The sequence below is a fragment of the Urocampus carinirostris genome, chromosome 16, assembly GCF_059441175.1.
Source record: "Urocampus carinirostris isolate Australia breed hairy pipefish chromosome 16, RoL_Ucar_1.0, whole genome shotgun sequence".
Classification (NCBI taxonomy): domain Eukaryota; kingdom Metazoa; phylum Chordata; class Actinopteri; order Syngnathiformes; family Syngnathidae; genus Urocampus; species Urocampus carinirostris.
In genome coordinates this window covers 15,420,311-15,442,745 of record NC_142364.1, presented here as the reverse complement: position 1 = coordinate 15,442,745, position 22,435 = coordinate 15,420,311, and the positions used below count along the sequence as shown (strand labels likewise).

Here is a 22,435-nt window from a genome sequence, read left to right as displayed (position 1 = left end):
AACATTCTGTCGGGGGCTGGACTCGTAGATTAAAGAGAAAGAAAAAGAGATAAAGAAATAAGAGAAAGAGGGAAGGAAAAGGAGAGAGGGTGGGACAAAGAAAGAAAAGGAGAGAGAGGGAGAGAGCGTGGGAAACAAAAGATAAAAAAGTTGTGAGAGAGGGGGAAAAGAAAGGGAGAGGAAGAAAGAAATCTAAAGAGAAATAAAAAGACAGAAAGAGAAAAAAAAGAGAAAAGAAAGCGTGAAGGGTATGAAGACAGAAAGAGAAAAGAGAGAAAAGGAAAAAAGGAAGTTAGAGCAAAAGAGGTTAAAAGACACAGAGAGAGAAAGAGACAAAGGGCAACAAAGGAAGAGAAAAAGAGAGACACAGAGAGTGAAAGAGACGGAGACAGAGTGGGAGAAAGGGGGTGGAAAAGAAAGAAAGAGAGAGAGAGAGAGAGAGAGAGAGAGACAGACAGAGAGAGAGAGAGAGAGAGAGAGAGAGAAATAAATACAAGTACAGTGTCTTTGTGAGACCTGACTTTCAAGTTGACATTTTTCAACCTGCAACTTGTTTTTCTCTTGCGCTTCTCTGAGTGTTGTCTCGCGGGCCAGATTCAATCCCTTAACGGGCCTGATCTGGCCCGCGGGCCGCCTGTTTCACACCTGTGCTGTAGACCTATTCAACGTTTTCACGTGCGGTCCCTTCTCAAGGTTTCATTTTCCTCATGTTGAGGTTTTTCAGTTTTTCCTTTCCTTCATGTAGGTTTTAGATCAGGGGATGGTGTCATTATAGTCTGTAGTTTGCATTAATCCGTGGTCTGTGCAGCACTTTAAGACTCCTTGTGATTAAGGTTGTCACAAATCAACATGACTTGACTTTTACTATAATTTATGTTAAAAGTTGTCTATTGTCTTATCCATTGTTCATCAAATTCAAGTTCATCAAAATCTTTTTTTCAAATTAATCTTGACTCTGGTGTTTTGGCTATTCATTTTACTATCCATATTTCATGTTGAGAAGTTATTACCTCATATGCAGCCCCTTCTCAAGGTTTCTTCATTGACTCATGCTTAGGTTTTTGAGTTTTTCCTTGCCCTCATGTAGGATTTAGATCAGGGGATGGTGTCATAATAGTCTATAATCTGAAAAACTTTTGAGACTTCTTGTGATTAAGGGATCTAAAATGAAACATGACTTGATTTGATATACATGCAGACATCCACATGTTATATTTCTTTATACTCGTTTTGAAATAGATTAGTTTCACCAAATTAATTTTGAACCGCTGGCAATTAAAGACAAATAATTTATAAGGTCCCTGTTTTAACCACTTAGTTGAGATTTAGTCTTGTATTATTACGGAAGTTGTATTTTTGTAGTATTTTGTAGTATATGTGCAGTCTGATTCGTGTTTTAGTTTTGTAGTATTTTTTTTGTATTATGGTAGTTTTAATCTTTTTTTTTTTCAATTTTTCAATTTTTGTAGTATATCTGTTGTAATTGTGTATCTATATTTTCTGGTAGAACTGTAGTTTTATTTTTGTAGTATTTCTATAGTAATATTTTTATAGTATTTCCATAGTAGTATGTTTTTAGTATTTTTTTAGCATTTTTGTAGGATTTCCATAGTAGATTTTTTTTTGTGTGTCTATATTTTGTAGTATAACTGTAGTTTTTTTTGTAGTATTTCTGTTTTAATACTTTTTTTCGTATTTCTGTTGTGTTTTTGTTGTATTTGTGTTGTATATCCGTAGTATTTTGTAGTATAATTGTAGTTTTTTTGTGGTATTTTGTAGTATGTATGCAGTCTGATTCGTGTTTTAGTTTTGTTGTATTTTTTTGTATTATGGTAGTTTAATCTTTGTACAATTTTTGTAGTATATCTGTTGTAATTTTTTTGTTGTGCATCTATATTTTCTGGTATAACTGTAGTTTTATTTTTGTAGTATTTCCATAGTAATATGTTTTTAGTATTTTTTTAGCATTTTTGTAGGATTTCCATAGAAGATTTTTTTTTTTTATGTGTCTATATTTTGTAGTATAACTGTAGTTTTTTTTGTAGTATTTCTGTTTTAATACTTTTTTTCGTATTTCTGTTGTGTTTTTGTTGTATTTGTGTTGTATATCCGTAGTATTTTGTAGTATAATTGTAGTTTTTTTGTGGTATTTTGTAGTATGTATGCAGTCCGATTCGTGTTTTAGTTTTGTAGTATTTTTTTTGTATTATGGTAGTTTAATCTTTGTACAATTTTTGTAGTATATCTGTTGTAATTGTGTATCTATATTTTCTGGTAGAACTGTAGTTTTATTTTTGTAGTATTTCTATAGTAATATTTTTATAGTAATTCCATAGTAGTATGTTTTTAGTATTTTTTTATCATTTTTGTAGGATTTCCATGGAAGATTTTTTTTTTTTGTGTCTATATTTTGTAGTATAACTGTAGTTTTTTTGTAGTATTTCTGTTTTAATACTTTTTTTCGTATTTCTGTTGTGTTTTTGTTGTATTTGTGTTGTATATCCGAAGTATTTTGTAGTATAATTGTAGTTTTTTTGTGGTATTTTGTAGTATGTATGCAGTCCGATTCGTGTTTTAGTTTTGTAGTATTTTTTTTGTATTATGGTAGTTTAATCTTTGTACAATTTTTGTAGTATATCTGTTGTAATTGTGTATCTATATTTTCTGGTAGAACTGTAGTTTTATTTTTGTAGTATTTCTATAGTAATATTTTTATAGTATTTCCATAGTAGTAGGTTTTTAGTATTTTTTAGCATTTTTGTAGGATTTCCGTAGTAGATTTTTTTTGTGTGTCTATATTTTGTAGTATAACTGTAGTTGTTTTGGTAGTGTTTCCGTTTTAATACTTTTTTCGTATTTCTGTTGTGTTTTTGTTGTATTTGTGTGGTATATCCGTAGTATTTTGTAGTATAATTGTAGTTTTTTTGTGGTATTTTGTAGTATGTATGCAGTCCGATTCGTGTTTTAGTTTTGTAGTATTTTTTTTGTATTATGGTAGTTTAATCTTTGTACAATTTTTGTAGTATATCTGTTGTAATTGTGTATCTATATTTTCTGGTAGAACTGTAGTTTTATTTTTGTAGTATTTCTATACTAATATTTTTGTAGTATTTCCATAGTAATATGTTTTTAGTATTTTTTTAGCATTTTTGTAGGATTTCCATAGAAGATTTTTTTGTGTATCTATATTTTGTAGTATAACTGTAGTTGTTTTTGTAGCATTTACGTTTTAATACTTTTTTCGTATTTCTGTTGTGTTTTTGTTGTATTTGTGTTGTATATCCGTACTATTTTTATGGTATTTTTGTAGTATAATTGTAGTTTTTTTGTGGTATTTTGTAGTATGTATGCAGTCTGATTCGTGTTTTAGTTTTGTTGTATTTTTTTGTATTATGGTAGTTTAATCTTTGTACAATTTTTGTAGTATATCTGTTGTAATTTTTTTGTTGTGCATCTATATTTTCTGGTATAACTGTAGTTTTATTTTTGTAGTATTTCCATAGTAATATGTTTTTAGTATTTTTTTAGCATTTTTGTAGGATTTCCATAGAAGATTTTTTTGTGTATCTATATTTTGTAGTATACCTGTAGTTGTTTTTGTAGCATTTACGTTTTAATACTTTTTTCGTATTTCTGTTGTGTTTTTGTTGTATTTGTGTTGTATATCCGTACTATTTTTATGGTATTTTTGTAGTATAATTGTAGTTTTTTTGTGGTATTTTGTAGTATGTATGCAGTCTGATTCGTGTTTTAGTTTTGTTGTATTTTTTTGTATTATGGTAGTTTAATCTTTGTACAATTTTTGTAGTATATCTGTTGTAATTTTTTTGTTGTGCATCTATATTTTCTGGTATAACTGTAGTTTTATTTTTGTAGTATTTCCATAGTAATATGTTTTTAGTATTTTTTTAGCATTTTTGTAGGATTTCCATAGAAGATTTTTTTGTGTATCTATATTTTGTAGTATAACTGTAGTTGTTTTTGTAGCATTTACGTTTTAATACTTTTTTCGTATTTCTGTTGTGTTTTTGTTGTATTTGTGTTGTATATCCGTACTATTTTTATGGTATTTTTGTAGTATAATTGTAGTTTTTTTGTGGTATTTTGTAGTATGTATGCAGTCTGATTCGTGTTTTAGTTTTGTTGTATTTTTTTGTATTATGGTAGTTCAATCTTTGTACAATTTTTGTAGTATATCTGTTGTATTTTTTTTGTTGTGCATCTATATTTTCTGGTATAACTGTAGTTTTATTTTTGTAGTATTTCCATAGTAATATGTTTTTAGTATTTTTTAGCATTTTTGTAGGATTTCCATAGTAGATTTTTTTTTGTTTGTCTATATTTTATAGTATAACTGTAGTTGTTTTGGTAGTATTTCTGTTTTAATACTTTTTTCGTATTTCTGTTGTTTTTTTGTTGTATTTGTGTTGTATATCCATAGTATTTTGTAGTATAATTGTAGTTTTTTTTGTGGTATTTTGTAGTATAATTGTAGTTTTTTTGTGGTATTTTGTAGTATGTATGCAGTCCGATTCGTGTTTTAGTTTTGTTGTATTTTTTTCTATTATGGTAGTTTAATCTTTGTACAATTTTTGTAGTATATCTGTTGTATTTTTTTTTTTGTGTATCTATATTTTCTAGTATAACTGTAGTTTTATTTTTGTAGTATTTCCATAGTAATATGTTTTTAGTATTTTTTAGCATTTTTGTAGGATTTCCATAGTAGATTTTTGTTGTGTATCTATATTTTGTAGTATAACTGTAGTTTTTTTGGTAGTATTTCTGTTTTAATACTTTTGTCGTATTTCTGTTGTGTTTTTGTTATTTTTTTGTTGTACATCCGTAATATTTTTATGGTATTTTTGTAGTATAAATGTAGTTTTTTTTGTGGTATTTTGTAGTATATCCATACTAGTATTTTTGTACTATTTCTGTAGTAATTCTGTCATATTTCCATAGTACATTTTTGTTCTTGTATTGTTTATCATACTATTTAGGTGTCGCATGTAGCAAACACAAAAAAAAACATAGTTAACTTAGTCACCTCGTGAATTACCTTTCATAGGACTGGGAGTGATGACTCGACTTTTGTTAAGTTGGATCTCTGTTTTTTTGCATACTTTGCAGCATGCTGCGCGTGGATTTGTTCCCGGTTTTAGCCATGGTTTGTATTTTCTGTTTACGAGCCATTGTTCATTGGATCGGCAGCCATCTTGTACCTCTTGGGCACGTCTTATAGTGGGCAATGACTATCACATACAACACCACATACAAACTAATGCCAGCTGACATTAATAACGGGGAGAAATACATTAAATGGCAAAGCCGCCAGAGCAGGGGTGTTGGCGTCATTTTTAAGCAGACTTTTTTTTAAAATTTATATTAAATGCGTGGTCAGACTACCGAGAAACAATTTTATGCATTTACAAGCACTTCACCCAAAATGTAAGACTTAAAAAAAATAAAATTCAAGCATTTTCAAGGATTTTAATCTCCAGTTCGAACACTGGCCTATCGTCAGGAAAATTGGACCCTACCGTGCGCGTCGAAGAACTCGTCATCGGTGCTGTCGTCGGACTCTCGAGCGATGCTCTGCATCCTCCACTCACTCAAGCTGTGGTGGGATGGACTTCCTACAAGGGGGACACCGTAGCATTTCGCTGTCATATGCTAAGCTAACGTGAAAATGCTACATTGAACATTAGCTTCCCAGTGGGCGTTTAGAACAGCATTGTAAGTTATATATCAAAAACCGTACACTTCTCTTTCCTTATCATCCGAGTCATTGTCAAGTCGCTGAAGTTTCCTTTAATCCTCAAGGTACGATGACATTCAAATGCAATTTGCTCCATTACCACAGCAAGCACCATTGACAACAGCACAAATCCCATGTTTGTGTAGCCATACTCTCCATAGTATGGTTGCCCTGGGGCTATCGTCTAGAAATATAGGACTCACATCTTATGGAACGCAACCAATGTTCCCTGTAATTTTCCAGGGGTCTGAGCGTTCACACAAAGTCGGTGAGCAACGCTTGAAACAACAGTGAGCAACGGCAATCCCAAGTATGGCATCTAAATCATTATCAAACATGTCCAAAACTTGACATCACGTTACATTTTGCTGAGTTTCCGGCAATGCAAAATGATTTTTCTCTTTTGAATGAATTGACTCATGTATTATTGCAAAGGTTGTACGGCCTACAAATGTCGTTTGTTCTTACAATTCTTTCACAAGATATCCATTTCTTTTTTCCTGGTATCTTTTGTCGCATAATACTAACATTTTTGGGGGCTTATTTAGTCGATTGCATGATACAGAACTGTACTTAATCACATTTTTTAGTGGAAGTACAATGTTGGCAACAAGATTCACTTGATATAATTGGAAATTATTTGAATGCAACACAAACTTTTTCTTCTTTTTTCCGTGTTTTTTTTCTACTTTTTTTTTATTCCTTTAAAAAAAATCTCATTGTGTTTCCTACATTTCTTTCTTTTCTTTTTTTCTGGCTTTTTTCAAAATGTTTCCTTCTTTTTTCTCTTCCTTTTGTTTCTTTTTTTCTCAGCTTTTCACTACTTTTTCATTTTGGTATTTTTTTTTCTTTTTTGTTCTACTCCCCCCTTCCTTTAAGTCATTTTGTGCATCATTTTACATAATATTTGGTCATGTTGGGATTAAAAAAGCAAAAACAACCCGAAGAGCCGTTTAGGACCCGAAAGAGCCGGTTCCTTTTAGTGAGCCGAGCCGAAGAAGCCGGTTCTCGAAAAACTCTACTAACTTTACTCAACTTCGTTCTCCTTCGACTCGATTTCAAAATACTGCATTTAGGACACAACGTCAGGGGAACCCGTGTATTTTTACCTTCATGCACTGTAACTTTGACTTGAGTCGCTTCTTAATTAGCAATTTCGAGCCCTCATTTTTGTGCGCTGGCTAGATTTTCTTGTGCGAGCAGTGCGCAAATGCGCACGCGCGCAGCTTAGAGGGAACACTGAACGCAACCCTCATTCACGTTTTGTTTTGGCTTTTAGGCGCTTGTTTTCGTAATCGCTCCAGTAATCTCCATCTTGAATGATCACATGATTCGAAAACATGTGACATAAACAACTTGCAGTAGATGAAAACTCCTTCAGGTGTGCGGGAGCACAGCACCTTTGGCAAACTCCAGCCAGAAATATTATGTTATTCATTATCTCTAATTGCTGCTCTGAGCAGGGAGCAACATCAAAGCGAATTTTCGTCAAAGCTGGAATCTCTTTTTGTCATTCTGGTCACAAAAAATTGTGCAATTGTGTGGCCGTGATCAATTATCCCCGATCGCATACTGCTGCAAGCAGGGGCCAACATTTTTGGGGCCTGGTGGGTCTTTTTCGCTCTTATTCTTGCAAAAAATGAACTGCACTTGTGCAGCCTTGATCCATTATCCACAATCCCATATCGCTGCGACAGGGACTGGCAGAAAGCACTTTTTGTCAAGAGGCATACCGTTTTGGCTCGCATGATATGTTCAATTGTGGTCGCGATCCATTCTTCCTGGTTGACTATTGCTGGGACTAGGGGATGAGAGAGTAAATTTGTCATAAGAGACTCTTCTCTTTTAAAATGAACAGCACCCGTGCGGCCGTGTTCCATTACCACCGGTCGTCTATTCCTGCAAGCGGGGGCCAGCAGAGTGCGTTCTAAACATGGTAGGGAAGGGTACTTGGCTGATCTTCGTATATAGTAATCCTTTGCTGTACCACGGTTTTTGCATTTTCGCTACTTTGCAGATTTTTATCGTGCATTGTGTTCTGCATTATGATTGGCTAAACAGTCGTCCTGCCCTTTTTCTGCCTGTGTCTGCCTGCGCGCCAATGACGTAGCGGTTTTACACATATGTAAAACATCTCGACGAAATTACATTACATATGAGCAAATCTTTTTCAATTTCGTGTTTCTTTAAAAGCCGTCATGTCCACAAAATGCTCTGGACTCATAAACGCACCAAAAGGCAGAGAAAGATACTTTCTATCGCCAACAAATCAGGACTTTTCCATATGATAAAGGAAGATAAAAGCAATTTTTACACAACATTTTGTTTCCCAATAATGTCAACATGATGGTGACAAAATATCATCTGGAAAAAAAAGTCAGGAGTGTCCTGTAATCATTTCCACCCTTATTTAGAATTATTAGGCAATATAGCAGCTTGACTGTTTTCAAAATGATAATTTGACAGTACCGGGGTTATTTGTAAGAAGAAGAAAAAAGTATAAAGTAAAGAATTTTTATTGTTCAAAGAATGCTTGAGCCTGTGAATAGGGTTCGTTCTTTAGTTTCAATGTATAATAGCGTATTCAATCAATAAAAAGATAAAGGTTTCTACTATATACAGCAGATTTTGACTATCGTGGGTCCTTTATGGAACGCAACCCCTGTGAAAAACGAGGGACTACTTGACCCCATCAATTGAGACAACAAAGTACAGTGGAACCTCAGTTTTCGAACGGCTCTCAGTTCGAACAAATCGGAGCCCGACCAAAAATTTCGAGAAATTCTTGCTTCGCTGTTCGGTCAAAAAATCGGAGTTCGAACGCCGGTAACGCGTGAGTGCGATGTTGAGCGGCGTACGGGTGTAGATCGCTTTTTTCGTGACCAACTGTTATCGCGTGCGGACGTGCTTCGTTTTGCTTTCGCTTTTAATATAGGTGTACCAAGTGTTTTAGCCCTTTTTTTAATTTGTACACGTTCATGTTAGCGTAATCTTTCGTACGGAAGATTACGATAACACGATTACAATTAGCCTGGGTTAGCTTTATGTTTACGTTAAACATTCAAGGTAAACATTCAGGGTGTTGGAACGGATTAAAACGGTTTACATTATTTTTATTGGGAAAAATGATTTCGGTGATCGAACAAATCGGTTTTCGAACAGGGTTCTGGAACGGATTATGGTCGAGAACCGAGGTTCCACTGTATACCAGAAACCATGATCCAGTTTCTTAAAACGTCAACCCTTCTTAACAGAATTTGAAAATGAATCGAAGCGTACCTCCTCTTTTGGACGACCTGTTAGAAGATCTGGATGACGTGGACCACTGCTTGGTCAGCTCCCCTCGGTTGTCCATCACCCCCGGCTTCACTCCGGTCTCGGCCTCGATAGCGGGACCGGCGCTGGCTGCTACACGCGGTTCCCGGTCCCGATCCTGGTCCTGAGTAGCCGGGCAGCCGTTGGTATCGGAGCCCCCCTCCTCGCCGAGACTGTACTGGGCCATTTTCTTGGCAAGGGCCAACTGGGTTTCCAGCTCAAGTAGCCGAATGTCCTCGATGGTGAGGCCGTACCACTCGTCCTGCCAGCACCAGGCCTGGCGGTGGGCTCGCACCATCACTTTGCGCAGACCTGTAGGGGGCGATGGCCATTAAGTCACTTCGTGTTTATTTGTATAACTCTCAAAACTCTCAAAGGGCTGCAAAGACCACGATTACAATATTCCCTGATCTAAAACCTACATGAGGGCAAGGAAAAAAATCAAAAACCTCAGATTGAGGAAAATCAAGTAACCTTGAAAAGGGGCCGCCATACAAGGTGTAATCCCCCTTCCAGGATTACCAGACATCAACAGACAATACACAATAACCACCAACAATGAATACAGGCAGTGTTGGGGACGTTACTTTAAAAAAGTAATTAGTTATAGTCACTCACTACTACAGAAACACTATAAAATACTATTGCAGAAGCATTATGACAGAAATATTGCAAAATACAACTACAGTAATATGACAAAATACTATAGATACACAACACAAATTCTACTGTGGAAATACTACAAAAATACAAAAGAAATACTACAAAAAAACTACAGATAGCTACAAAAATACTACTAAGGAAATACAAAAATAAAACTACATTAATACTACAAAAATATTACAGATATACAATAAAGATACAACAGAAATACAAAAAAAACTACCATTGAAATACTATATCAATACTTAATAAATATTACTTTTGAAATACTACAAATACTACAAATAAAATGCTACCGTAATACTGAAAAAAAATACTACATAACTATGGCATAAATCCAACTGCCGAAATACTACAAGAATACTAAAAATTAAAACTACAAAACAAAATATCAAATTAAGTGCATAAAACAGGGACGTAACATCTTATTTTGCTTTCAATGTGATAGTTTTAAAACCAATTTGATGAGCCTAATGTATTACAAAAGCAATTTAGCTGTCATGAACAAGAACAGGATCAGGACCCAAACGCGTGACGTTCTTACACAAGCCTTTTATTTTACGGGAAATGGGGAGTCATGCACGTCAGGCAGCAGTCTGGCGTGAAATGATAGGAAGCCAGAAGCCAACGAGATCGATACCAACTGCCCAAGTAGATATCGGACGAATGGGGTCGATGCCGGACAGGACGAACAGACAGGATTGATAATGAAACAGGATATCAAAAATAAACAGGACAAACAAGACGGGAACGAAAACTGGAGACAATAATAAACAGGACCAAAATAGACGGGAACGAAACTGGAAATCGATTTTAAACAGGACAACAATAAACGGGAACAAAAACGGACTGGAAATACCAACAGGAAAACAGGATCGAGTCAGAACCCATGTCTTGCGGGGCAGAGGTTCGTTGACGGACTGACAATGTAACAGAGAGCGCACTGAGCTTCAAAAGACGGTAAGACAATCTGTTATTGGGCCGCAGCTGGCGCAACACGGACGGGGCCAATCGGGCGCCATGGCAACCGTGACAATAGCATGTGGATGTCTGCAGGTATTTTCATTGATGAAGGAAAAAAAAGATTCTCCAGGATAGGCCCCTGGGCCAAATTCTTGAACCCAATGCAGCCCCCGACTCAATATAGTTGCCCACCTTTGTTTTAGATGGTGTACATCAGATCTAAGTGCTAGTACGATGGCTCAAAAAGCATGGACCATACAAGAACCAGGCTCATCCTTCTCCCTCACGACAAGAAGACAAGACTATGAGATCAGCATCACTCATAAGCTATAGAATATAAGTGCGTCTGAGGGCAGAGCATTCCACAGCACCAAGGCCCGAATGGAGAACGCTCTAGAACCTGCGGATTTCTTCTTGGCTCTTGGAATCACCAGTAGACGGGAATTTTCCGAGCTAAGGCTCTGAGCAGGAATATAGGGGGCAATTAAATCCTTCCCTTTAATCTGCCCGGCAGCACTTCTGCAAATGAAGCAACATTTTTTATTTCATTTTATGGCTGGATAATTTACAGCGCTTGTAAAATGTCTGGAATTACAAGATACTTTGAGCTCAAATTCACTTAGGCGGACAGGATAAACGGATACGCAGATGCTGACTCAGGGGGATGAATTCACGCAAATGCAAACGGTCCTACCAGGGAATTGAGTCCGGTTGGGTGCCAGAAACAGAGCAGCTGCTGCTTCATTAGTTTGGAAGTAATACCCGAGAGGGAGCCAGAACCTTGATTAAAAGTGCTGCCTGGAGCTTTTACATTGCAATTTTTTCAAGACGCAGTATGACTTAAACACAGTTTGAAAGGTCTTGAATGAAAAATAGTGTTGGATACGGTTTGGGACTTTCAGATTTATGAATCAAAACATTGATATCTAAAATGACCCACAAAAAATGCCAATTTTGAGGGGGTTAATTCCGCAGAATAACCTAGGAGGTCTGGTCAAACTAGTCGCAGATCAGCCACTCTTAAGCTTATTTAGGTCTATTTTCGACCCAACTGTCTTTCCTACTTTGTGCTTCGGTTATCATTGCTTCAATACTTTGCAGATTTTGATGTGATTTGTCTTTATTGTCATTGAAATCAACGTATTTGTCAAGAACCGGAACAGGAGTAGAACCCAGATGCGTAACGTTTCTCACACAAGCTTTATTTTACGGGAAATGGGTTAGTCATGCAAGTTAACCCAAGACGCCAGTGATTCGGTGATCGTAGGGCGGAAGACGTAAGGCAGCAGTCTGGCATGGAACGACAGGCAGCCAGAAGCCGATGAGATCTATACCAATTGCACGAGCAGATATCGGACAGATGGGGTCGATACCGGACAGGACAGGACAGACAGGATAGCTAACAGGCACTGGAGACTGGAGTCCGATAACAAGCAGGACGATATAGACGGAAAGAGTACCAGACACTGGAGATCGAAATTAAACAGGACAAACTAGACGAGAACGCAGCCAGACACCGGAGATCGATAACAAACAGAACAAAATAGCCGGGAACGAAACTGGAGATCGATATTAAACAGGACAAAATAGACGGGAACGACAGGAAACACAAGCAGGAAACACAAGCAGGAAACTGGACAGAGTCAAAACCCACGTCTTGCGGGTGCAGAGGTTCGTTGATGGACTGACAAAGCGTGAGTGAGAGCACTTAGCTTAAATAGAAGGGAAGCCAATGTGTCAACGAGCCGCAGTTGGCGCCACACGGGAGGGGCCAATTGGGCGCCATGGCAACCGTGACAGTATTGTGCATTGTGTTCAGAGCAGACAGCAATTGTCATCATAGTGGCAGCTCAGTAGCCTAGATGGTAAGGCGCCCGCTTTGAGACTGGGAGGTTCGGGTTCGCGCCCCGGCCGAGTCATTCCTAAGACTTAAAAAGTGGTCGGCGGCGCCCTCTCTTGGCTGCGGCTGCATCGGGTCAGATGCTATCGACATTTCGTTCTGTGTACATTGTTACACAGAATGACAATACAAGGAAATTATTATTATTATTATTAGGTTGTATACATCATGTATGTCGGGTGTGTTTGACTGCCTGTGTGCGGAACTGGAATAGGCAGGTGTATGTTGTCGGTCTAACAGCTGAGCAGCTGCACAAGTGGCCACCAAATCAAACTGCTCCAGATAGTTTTAGCTGCTCATTATATTGAAAAGAAATTCCTCAATTAATTTAGAATCTGAGGAAAGTCAGAAGAGTGTAAAGAAATGCTGATCACCAGCATGTGCTCCGTGGATTATTATCGGGTTTGGGAAGCAGCTAAGAGGGCATCGGTGAGAAGGCAATACAGAGGCTGCAGGTCCGGCCTATTGCTACAGCTAGTTACAGCTAGGTTAACAACTCTCTTAAGCCACCCCCGCCAATCCTTTATCTATTACCCTCTCGACCAGTATTTTTCCAAGGAACGCTTTTATTTATAAAAAACTTCCGAGGCACACTGTCCGTCGAAAATGTTTGAAAATGAAGTTTTGTCAAACATTTCACTGTACTACCACATAAGCAGATAATTAGTATATAAAAAGAATTCAAATTAAAAAAAGAATGATGTGCTTTATTTATGTTTTTATTTTTTACAGTTAAACAAATTAAGTTATCAAAAGTACTGTGCTACCTCATGAACAGAAAATTAGTATATAAAAAGTATATACAAATATACTGCCACCTACTGATATGGATGACTATTACAGTTCCTCGTCTGAAGATAGCAAAAATACTGAATAATGGCCTGATTTTTTGGGAAAGATAAAATTGGGCAAATTCCAGCGGCACACTAGAAAAGGTCTCACGGCACACTGGTTGAAAAACACTGCTCTAGACAGATGACCTGGAGCTACAACTTGTGGGAAACTGCTCCATTCATGACATGTATTCTAATCATCACAAAGACCTGGCTCAATCCAAGGTTACCCGATGCTAGTGTGCAGCTAGCCAGCTGCTTTTTGACTCAAGGCTTTTGTATAATGAAGACTATTATTTCAACTGTCTTCTGTGTTTTTATTGCAGATAGAGAGTTGTTCGCTTGTTACAGTTCAGTCGGTAAGGACCTCATCTCAAGGTAAGTTAGACCCCTGGGGGCTTTTATGAGGAGGCGTCAATAATTTGTGGATATTCACATTCTGTGTGGGGGGGTTGTGGTCCCTTTTAATAGCAATACCCTAGGGACTGAATTAATTAACCTAAAAGTATGGATGGATATAAATAAATTATCTTTAAATTTAAATAAAACCAAACTAATATTATTTGGTAATCGCAAGGCAAATCAAGATTTAGAAGTAAAAATGGTTGGTGCTGCAATAGACATTGTATTAGAAATTTTAAAACACACACCAGACAAATACAAACTAAGGTATCTAAAAACATTTCAATAATTAATAAAGCCAAATTGTATGTTCTCCCCGTGCTTGCGTGGGTTTCCTCCGGGCACTCCGGTTTCCTCCCACGTTCCAAAAACATGCATTTCAGGTGAATTGGCCGGTCCAAATTGTCCCTAGGTGTGAATGAGCGAATGAGTTGTCTGTCCCTGTGTGCCCTGCGATTGGCTGGCAACCAGTTCAGGGTGTCCCCTGCCCACTGCCCGGAGATGGCTGGGATGGGCTCCAGCCCCCCCGTGACCCTGATGAGGATAAGCGGTACGGCTGATGAGATGAGATGAGATGAGATAAAGCCAAATTCATTTTATGCATTGTATTTATTATATTGTTCTCTAGTTCTGCCATACTTAACATATTGTGCAGAAGTCTGGGGCAATAATTACAAAAGTTCACTACAGCCCCTTTTTATCCTTCAAAAACGTGCAATTAGAACCATACAAAGGGTAGGATATCGGGATCATACCAATATTTTATTCATGCAGTCCAAATGATTAAAATTGGATGATTTAATACAATTTTTCACGTCCCAACTGTTATTTAAGGTCAACAAAAACATGGTGTCAGAAAACATCCAAAAATTATTTACTCGGAAAGAGGGAAATTATAATTTAAGGGGCTGTAGTGAATTCATAATCCCAAAGGTGAGAACCACCAGGAAAAGTATGTGTGTGTCTGTGTGTGGAGTCAAACTTTGGAATAATTAACAAGATGAGATCAAACAATGTCCAACTATTCATGTGTTCAAATTTAAATACAAAAAAACATTCCTGGTGGAATACAGGGATGAAGAAAATGGGATATGAGTGAGATTGGGAAATACTGCGTTTAAAACTATGGTTAACTTTGTTGTTATTGTTGCTATTATTGTAAAGTAAGCTACTTTTAGTTATTGTGTATTTCTCAGACTCCTATGTTACAAATTAACTTGTTTAACTTGTTTTTCTATTTTACTACACAAGTAATCATTCACACAAACACACATATATAGCCTCACTCAAAGATCAATGCATTTCAGTATTTTTCCATTGTATGTAATGCGCATGCGTGACTCTTCAATAAATGGAAGTAGATTAGAAAGATCCGGACAGCCAAAGGTGCCACGTTGTACTCGCTGACGAATCTTTTTCCTACTGCAGTAGCAAAAACTTTCATTCTTGCCTTTGCCTGAATTCCTTGCTCAGCCGTGGGGCCGGGTTTGTCTCTTTTAAACCCGACAATTGTCATATCATAACTGTTATTATAAATATTATATTGATTTTTATTGTTGTTATTATCATTGGTGCCGCAGTGATGTTTGGTAGCTAGTGGCATTATGACGTTGAGGGATGGGTATTACGAAGATTAGTGTATAAAATATGTGACTATTGTAATTACAGTGGAACTTCCACTTTTGCGGGTTCAGAGCTTCGCGGGCAGTGTTTCTTCTAAGCTGCGCGCGTGCGCAATTGCGCACTGCTCGATCATTCTCAGCGCACAAGAAAATCTAGCCAGCGCACAAAAATGAGGGCTCAAAACTCCTAATTAAGAAGCGACTCAAGTCAAAGTTACAGTGCATAAAGGTAAAAATTCACGGGTTCCCCTGACGTTGTGTCCTAAATGCGGTATTTTGAAGTCAAGTCGAAGGAGAACGAAGGTGAGTAAAGTCAGTAGAGTTTGTCGGGGAACCGGCTTCTTCGGCTCGGCTCACTAAAAGGAACCGGCTCTTTCGGGTCCTAAACGGCTCTTTGGGTTGTTTTTGCTTCTTTAATCCCAACATGACCAAATATTATGTAAAATTATGCACAAAATGACTTAAAGGAAGGGGCGAATAGAACAAAAAAGAAAAAAATACCAAGATGAAAAAGTAGTGAAAAGCTGAGAAAAAAAGAAACAAAAGGAAGAGAAAAAAGAAGGAAAAATTTAGAAAAAAGACAAAAAAAAGAAAAGAAAGAAATGTAGGAAAAAAGTAACAGCTCAGAAAAAATAAACACAATGAGATTTTCAGTGAAGGAATTTAAAAAAAAAGTAGAAAAAAAAACACGGAAACAAGAAGAAAAAGTTTGTGTTGCATTCAAATAATTTCCAATTATATCAAGTCAATCTTGTTGCCAGCTCGGTGGCCTTGGGGGTAGGGCGCCCGCCCCGAGACTGGGAGGTCGCTGGTTCAAGCCTCGGCCGAGTCATACCTAAGACTTAAACATTGGTACCCGTTGCCTCCCTGCTTGGCGTTCAGCATTAGGGGTTGGAATTGGGAGGTTTGGTCACCTAATGACTCCCAGCACCTCAGTTGGGTTGAGCGAGGGGGCTGGGAATCTTGATATATAATCTTGTTACCAACATTGTACTTAAAAATGTGATTAAGTAGGGTTCTGTATCTTACAACCGACTCAATAAGCCCCCAAAAATGTTAATATTATGCGACAAAATATATCAGGAAAAAAAAGAAATGGATATCTTGTGAAAGAATTGTAAGAACAAACGACGTTTGTAGGCCGTACAACCTTTGCAATAGTACATGAGTCAATTCATTCAAAAGAGAAAAATAATTTTGCATTGCCGGAAACTCAGCAAAATGTAACTTGATGTCAAGTTTTGGACATGTTTGATAATGACTTAGTTGCCACACTTGGGATTGCCGTTGCTCACTGTTGTTTCAAGCGCTGCTCACCGACTTTGTGTGAACGCTCAGACCCGTGGAAAATTAGATGAAACATTGTTCGCGGGTCTAAAAAATATACCTTACCTTCTCAATAAAAGCATTTATTGACTTGACGCCATTGAGCGCGAGCTTATGTCAACTGAGGACACGGTGTGGACACTCTTATTGTGAAGGGGAGGGGGAGGCCCTGACACAATGCTTGGTCATGGTGGGTTACCGCTTTGCTCACCCCGCCCTCCTTTAACTCCTCCCACCTCACCCCCTTCTTATGTGCCGCTCAGTTTATCATGGAGGAACTCGGCGACGCGACGTAAGTATATTGTCTTCTCTCACACTTCATCTCAAGTTTGACTTTATTATACCAAAAGCGAGCGGGTTTTTGTACTACCTAAACACGGCTAATTGTGTGTAGTTTCGTGTATTTGTTGTAAAAGCCGTTCGATGCCCTTAGCTAAAGTATGTTGTTATTGTCAGAAGGTAGCTCTTTCTTTTCACTTTCATTAAAATGAACACAGACCATTTTTTTAACTGTTGTTTCCCAAAACGCTTCACAAACACTCATCAAATATCACATATTCACTGTTTTTATTTTCAATATGTAACCGGTAGTGTTAACAAGCGAAATAAACTGCGATGGCTGCATGTCGTTGAGAGCGGTTAATACAATCATACTGAATGGTTCATAGTGGTTTCGCTGCAGTCCTATTCTGTGTACATACAATATATTTTACAGTTTTTTTTTTGTTATAACATGAATTTCACTCCTTCTCTCTCTACCCGTATTCTATATGGTGTACTGTATACAGGGGGTATACTGTATACCTGTATACGTTTTTTTAAGCATTTTTGAAGGGGCGCCGCTACTTCGCGGATTTTCCGTTTTCGCGGGTGGTCTTGGTCCCCATTAACCGCGATAACCGAGAGATTACTAGACACCGCACAAAAAACTGAAAAACTCTTGCAAAAACACTACCCCACACGAATGTAAAATGGTACTCACGTCTATGTTCTTGCACATGTTGACTGCGCTATGTTTGTTTACTGCTCAAAACAGACACCGCACAAAAAAAATCTGAAAAACTTGCAAAAACACCTCACACGAATGTTTTTTTCTTTTTTTTTCTCCGCACTATGATGACTATGTTTGCACCAATGCATATGTTGACTATTTTTTTTTTTTGCACTATGATGACTTTTGCACCAAATGCAAAATTGCACAACCCTTACGATACCAACTGTATTACGATACCAACTGTATTACAATACCAACTGTATGTAACATCCTACATGCTGACATTTCTCGTGTAAATATCATGTAAATTATAACTATAGCCTTATCCTCCTCGTTATATAACCTTATCTTCTCTGTTCCTTTATCTTCTTGGCTTTTTACCTCACTGTGAATATGTGAAACTGGAGTGTCATGCCCAATTTCGTTGCCACAATAAGTCAACCCATTTTGTAACAATGACTATAAAGGTATATTATATTCTATTCTATTATAATTATTGATATCTGACCTATTTAATAAGTATATCCATGATATTTTGTTATATTAGACACAAAAAGAGAAAAGGATTTGTAAAATGTATTTAATAGGGAAGATAAAGGGGTGGGGAAAATAAGCATTTGCTTCTGACTACCCCTTTTCGAACATGTTATGGAACATTATTTTGTTGTTGACTCGTTGTTTTTGTCCTGTTTTTATTTTAATGTTCAAACTAAAGTTTTCATTCAAGGTTCGCTTACCAACATCATGAATGAAGCGTTCGATCTTGGACTGCATGCCCCAGTACCGGAACTCCACTTTGCACAGTTTGTAGGCGCACATGACCGAGCGGTCGCCACGACCTCGGCTGATCTCCTCGATCCAGTCCTCCGAAAGGGGGCCTCTCCTGGTCTTGAGCGATTGGTAAAGACGGGGGTCTTCCTCCGCTAGGTACTCATGCGGTGCGATGTAATCCTTCACGATGTCGATGGGGTCTGCAGGGTCAACGGGGAGTGAGTGACCTCGTCTGGACGGACGGCAGAATTGGACACTCACCGACTGTCCTTTGTCTCTTCTCTGCGGAGGACAGACTGAAGACATCCGATTGGTCGCCGGTGTCGGGCATGTAGTACGTCTCGATATCGATGGAGAACTTCTCCACGAACGGACACGTGTACCTGCAGGATGAAAGGAGACTCTTGTTTCCGGGATTTTTTAGCATGTCGAATAGGTAGTTACCACAGTTCGACTTTTGCGTCCTTAAAAAAGTAATGAGTTATAGTTACGCACTACTTCTTCCAAAAAGTAACTGAGTTAGTAACTGAGTTACTCTGTAATAAAAGCAACTCGTTACCAGGGAAAGTAACTATTTCCGTTACTCTAAAAAGAAGTTGTATGTCAAAGAATTTGACATTTTCTAAGCAGTATTCGAGTAACTGGTGAATGGTCTGCATTTATATAGCGCTTTTTAAGTCAATGAAGAACTCCCAAAGCGCTTTACAATGTGCTTCACACTTACCCATTCACACACACACTCACACACCAATAGCGGCCATGCAGCCATGCAAGGCGCCTACCTGCTTATTGGGGGCTTTATGGATTAGGGATTCAGTGTCTTGCCCAAGGACACTTCGACATATGAAATGAAATGAAATGAAATGATCTGCATTTATATAGCGCTTTTCAAGTCAATGACTTCCCAAAGCGCTTTACATTGTGCTTCACATTTCCCAATAGCGGCTGTGATCTGTGCAGCCATGTAAGGCGCTAACCTGCTTATTGGGGGTAATTGGGGGTTCAATGTCTTACCCAAGGACACTTCGACATGTAACACGGACAAGCCGGGATTCGAACTGGGATCCCTTAATCCTAAAACGATCGCTCTACCTCCTGAGCTACTGCCGCCCCAGCTAAATAGAGTCAGTTGCACAGAGGACAGGTAATTATGTTATAGAACCTTGTAATATTTATTGCACCTCAACAGCAACAGATTTACCCTACACTTGAAGTACAACAAAAATAAACGAAATAATAAAATAACATTTAGAAGTAAACAATATAAAGTGAGTTCAATCAATTAAATCTAACTCGAATGGTCTGTTGTACGGATGGGAATTCCGACTGTCTTTAGAGAACTGTCTTTTTCAGTTTGTCTCGTTAAAAAAAGACGGCACTTTCAGCTCCAGAATGCCTCTTCATCGTTTGTTGTTTAAAGAAATCTATTACCTGTCAGGACCAGAACAGGAAGAGGACCCAGATGCGTAACGTTTACTCAAAAGTTCATTGAGATATAGAGGAAAACAAATGCCAGCGATCCGGTGCTCCCTGGACGAGGGAAGCAAGCCGCTCACGGGATCTGAGCGTGTTCGGAATGCGGAAGTGGATCTCCCGGAGCGGGAGATCGTAGCGTGGTCAAACGGGAAAAATGTGTCGATAGCTGGGGTGGGGGATCAAAGCGTGGTCGGTAGCCAAAAACGGGTCATTAGCCGGGACAGGAAGAACGTGGTCGGTGGTCAAAAAGGGTCGTAGCTGGAGACAAACGGGGAATCAGGAACAGATGAGTGGTATACGGATGAAAAAACGGGATCGACGGGAGCCAGAGTCAAAGTGCTTGCCTTGCATAAGCAGAGGTTTGCTGATGGACTGACAAAGGGCAAGTGAGAACACTGAGCTTAAATAGGAGGGGGAACCAGCATCTGGCACCAGGTGAGTGCAATGAGTAATCATGACATTACCATTTATAATGTACAAATATGAATGACTCAAAAAGGGGAAAAATAAATATATATAAGCACTTAAACATTACCACGGAAAAACACAGGAAAAATTGCAAAACATTGTGTGGAACAAATGAAAGAAGAAAAATCAAAGGAACCGTGTATCGATAGAAAGACCTGGTGGCCTAGCAAGTTCAGTGAGCTCTGGATGAAAGCAGAGATGTTGGAATTTTCAAGACCCACCTGGTACGCGTGTATGGGTATGCGTTCCAGGACTCCTCCTCCACCCGCAGAGCGGCCTGAGGCAAGATGGCGCAAAACCAGGACGGGATGTGTTTTCCGATGTGGTAAACTTTGTGGGTGTACTGGCCCGAACCCCCTGGCCCGTCCTGGTAGGGTTTGTTTTCCAGGATCTCCACGCCGCTACCCTCACCGCAGCTCTCCTCGCGGCTCTTTTTCTGCTCACAGAAACAAAAGCAATTTTTTAATTGACGACCGGATTTTTCACATTATAAATCGCACCAGCCCAAAAAATGCATAATGAAGAAAAAACATAGAAGTCACAATGGAGTACTAAAAAAAACACAGTTTTGGGGGAAATTTCTTAAAATCAAAGACCAAAAACATACCTGTCATTTTGAAAGGCAATTTAAAATAGAAAATTAAAAAATGAACAGGAACAATGAGGACCAAGCTGCCACCTAAAACAACTTTTTAATCAGTAATACTTTATCTACTGTTATCTATACTGTCATGATATTGTAATGATTTTTGTCCGGCAGGCCAGATTAAAAACCCTGCTGGGCCACATGAGCCCGTGGGCCGTAGTTTCCCCACAAATGTGAAAAAAGTAAAAAGTATTTTCTTTTTCCTCATTTTTTTTCTTATTATCCTTTTCTTTTTGGTCAAGATTACCGATATGCTTTATCTGTGCCCGCTCCTTTAGCACCAACTGCCTCAGACTCTGATTGGCTCTCTGTCCCTATTCAAACCCACTCCTTCCTGTACGCTTTTTTCAGTCTGTCTGCAAACCTCAGTTAAACACTAGGCAAGTCTTTTTCGACCCTGACTCCCACCTGTTTTTGCTCCCGTCCGTCCCCCGGCTTCGACCCGTTTTTGATCCTGACCACGTCTACTCCCCCATCCCCGCTTTCGAACTCTTTTTGTAACCGACCACGTCTAGTCTCCTTTCCCGGCTTCCGACTCGCTTTCGACCCCGGCCACATTTTTGCTCCCCTGTCCCGGCTACTGACCCGGTTTTCCATTACCGACACCGCCATCGCTCGCCATGGAAGATCCACTTCCGCGTTCAAAGCGACCTGCTTTCCGCGTCCAGCAACCACCGGGTCGTGGGCGCAACCCTTTCTCTTTCTTCCAATAAAACTTGTAAGAAACGCAACGCAAGTCGGTCCTGTCTCCGTTCCGGTCCTGACACTTTTCCCATTATTTCATTTTCTTTTTGGCCGACAGTTAAGTTAGCTTCCTTAAAGTGAGGCTTCTCATCTCATCTCATCTCATCAGCTGCACCGCTTATCCTCAGTAGGGTCGCGGGGATGCTGGAGCCCATCCCAGCAATCATCGGGCAGTGGGCAGGGGACACCCTGGACTGGTTGCCAGCCAATCGCAGGGCACACGGGGACAGACAACTCACTCGCTCAGTCACACCTAGGGACAATTTGGACCGGCCAATTCACCTGAAATGCATGTTTTTGGAATGTGGGAGGAAACCGGAGTGCCCGGAGGAAACCCACGCAAGCACGGGGAGAACATACAAACTCCGCACAGTAAGCCCGGGAGCTGGATTTGAACCCACTCAGGAGGTTCCCACGACCTCAGAACTGTGCCGCATTTCGACTAAAAAGTATCTTAAAAAAAATCATGTTATATGATATTTCATGTGTTTTTTTTTACCTATTATTTTAATCAATATTGTTGTTGTTTTTTTACCACGACGAGGCGCGAAATAATT

At 38.7% G+C, this 22,435-nt stretch overlaps 1 protein-coding gene across 3 annotated transcripts in view; it reads right to left on the bottom strand.

Moving 5' to 3' along the window:
* Positions 1-22,435, bottom strand: part of pitpnm2 (phosphatidylinositol transfer protein, membrane-associated 2) — an 80,264-nt gene that overhangs the window by 38,416 nt on the left and 19,413 nt on the right. For all 3 annotated transcript variants that reach the window (XM_088355650.1, XM_088355652.1, XM_088355651.1), the window contains exons 3-7: positions 20,710-20,924; positions 18,806-18,927; positions 18,511-18,744; positions 9,035-9,382; positions 5,538-5,633 (exon numbers count right to left, since the gene is read on the bottom strand). In XM_088355650.1, the coding sequence (XP_088211776.1) occupies positions 5,538-5,633; positions 9,035-9,382; positions 18,511-18,744; positions 18,806-18,927; positions 20,710-20,924 (1,015 nt within the window). The remainder of the gene's footprint in view (positions 1-5,537; positions 5,634-9,034; positions 9,383-18,510; positions 18,745-18,805; positions 18,928-20,709; positions 20,925-22,435) is intronic.